This window comes from Parus major, unplaced genomic scaffold, assembly GCF_001522545.3.
Source record: "Parus major isolate Abel unplaced genomic scaffold, Parus_major1.1 Scaffold408, whole genome shotgun sequence".
Taxonomy (NCBI): domain Eukaryota; kingdom Metazoa; phylum Chordata; class Aves; order Passeriformes; family Paridae; genus Parus; species Parus major.
In genome coordinates, this window is record NW_015379317.1 from 57,598 (window position 1) to 59,949 (window position 2,352).

Genomic DNA, 2,352 nt, shown 5'->3' on the forward strand with positions numbered 1-2,352 from the left:
CCAAATTTGCTTTGATTTTTTTTTTTTTTTAACGTTACAAAGCAGAGATTTGAGGATTTTGATGGAGCAGGGCTGGAAATCCCATCGGGAATTTCCAAAGGTTTGGAAAAGTTCGAGCTGGATTTGATTCCCTCGGTGGAGGAGGGAGGGAGGGACATTCCCAGCGCATTCCAACCGGGATCATTCCCGATTTTCCCTGCTCCTTTTTCCCCCCCATCCAAAGGTTTTCCAGGCCCGCAGCCTTCAGGGATAAATCCCATAAATCCCTCACTTTTTATCCCTTTTCCACCACTTTTTTTTTAAAAAAAACATTGAATTTCCAAGTCGCTTCCTCTCCAACCCTCCCTGATTTCTTCCGACCTCCCGAAATTCCCGATTTTTTTAAACGTTGCCGTTTCCTCCCTTCCCCTGGAAAACACCGCTCTAAAACCGGGATTTGCTCCCGATTTTCACCGGGATCCACTCGGCCCGATAAGGAAGGGGATTTTTTTATTGGTTTAATCCAATTTTTACGGTGAAGAAAGGAGAAATTAAGTCTGAGATTTCCTCGTTTTTTGGTTTTTGGGGTTTTTTTTGGGAGTAGGGGTCGGGGGTCAGGGCGGCGGGAGCCTCTTCCCAGCTCATTCCCAGTTTTCCCGGCTCATTCCCAGTTTTCCCAGCAGCCGCTTCATCCCTAAATCCCTTTCCTGGGAATCACCACCCCCTCCCCTCCTCGTTTCCAGCGCCGCGCGGAGTTTTTGGGGAATTATTTGGCTTCCATCGCGCGTTTTAACCTCACCCTAAAACTTCTCCTGAACTCAGCATCCCGGAGCACGCGCGGCCCCAAATCGGGCCCAACTCGGCCCCAAAATCAGCCCAGATTCGGCCCCAAAATCAGCTCAACAAATTGGTCCCAATTCGGCCCCAAATCAGCCCCAAAATCAGCCCAAATTTGGCCCCCAAATCAGGCCCGAATTCGACCCCAACTTGGCTCCAACTCGGCCCCAAATCAGCCCAAATTAGGCACCAAAATCAGCACCAAATTCGCCCCCAAATTCACCCCAAATTCGCCCCAAATCAGCCCCAAATTCGGCCCCAAATTCTGCCCCAACTTGGCCCCGAATTCTGCCCCAAATCAGCCGCAACTCGGCCCCAAATCAGCCCAAATTCGGCACCAAAATCAGCCCCAAATTCGCCCCAAATCTGCCCAAATTCGGCCCCAAATTCTGCCCCAACTCGGCCCCAAATTCTGCCCCAACTTGGCCCCGAATTCTGCCCCAACTTGGCCCCGAATTCTGCCCTAAATCAGCCGCAACTCGGCCCCAAATCAGCCCAAATTCGGCACCAAAATCAGCCCCAAATTCGCCCCAAATCAGCCCTAACTCGCCCCCGAATCAGCCCCAAATTCGGCCCCAAATTCTGCCCCAACTCGACCCCAAATTCTGCCCCAAATCACCCCCAACTCGGCCCCAAATCCTCCCCAAAACGACCCCGCGCGGCTCCTCTGCTCAGCCCCTTCCCCAGGCGGGGGAACCTGGAGGGGACCCCCACTCCCATCCCCGGTTCCCCCCCGGCACCTCCCGCTCTGCCGCCATCCTGGAACTCTCCCCGGTCTCTGCCGCGCTCCTCAGGGCCCCTCCAGGCGGAATTTGAGGCTGGGGGGCACGGGGATGGCGCTGCCCCCCAGGTGCCATCGCCACAGCGGGTGAGTCTTGGACAGCGCCCACGAGTTTTTCCCTCCCAGCGACGAAGCCGGGCACAAATCCCCGTCCTCGCCCACCACCAGCGAGGGCGTGCAGGGGAAATTGCCCATGAGGCTGAAGGAATTCCGAGGCGGGCTGCTTTTGCAGGGAGTGTTTCCCTTCCTGGAATTCCTCCTGGGAGTTTTCGGCCGCCTGTTTTTGGAGGAGTCGCGTTGCTTTTCGGTGACCCTGGAGAGGCGCCGGCGTTTGGCGTTGCCGTCCCGGCGGCTCCGCAGCGCCGGGGGGCTCTGGGCTCCTCCGCGGGGTTGGAACCGCAGCTCCTCTCCCCTCCAGGGCTCCGGGCCGTCCCTGCCGTGTCTCAAACCTTTCCCGTCCAGGTTGAAACCCTTGGCGTAGCACCACAGCTTGGACTGGCGGATCAGGCGGTCAAAGTGCTCCGGCCGCGGTTCCCCGGGAGCAGCGGGGCCGGGGCTCCCCCGCAGCTCCGGGGCCGCTTGTGAGGAAGGCGCCGGCCCCGGGGAGGCTCCGCTGGGCCGCTGGAACGAGGAGCTATTGTTGGAGGCATCTTTGTGCAAATCCTTCCCTCCGGCGTCCCCAAAGCCGCGCTCCTTTTGTGGCGGGGCCCCCCCGGCGGTGCTGCTCGGGGAGGGAGGGGGCGAGGAGGAGGAGG

At 58.4% G+C, this 2,352-nt stretch overlaps 1 protein-coding gene across 1 annotated transcript in view; it reads right to left on the reverse strand.

The window, feature by feature from the left end:
- Positions 1–1,555: 1,555 nt before the first annotated feature.
- Positions 1,556–2,352, reverse strand: part of LOC107199020 (SKI/DACH domain-containing protein 1-like) — a 10,073-nt gene continuing 9,276 nt past the window's right edge. Inside the window, exon 2 of the mRNA XM_033511642.1 lies at positions 1,556–2,352. This exon is cut by the window's right edge and continues 5 nt beyond it. Coding sequence (XP_033367533.1) covers positions 1,607–2,352 — 746 coding nt within the window. The 3' untranslated portion in view covers positions 1,556–1,606.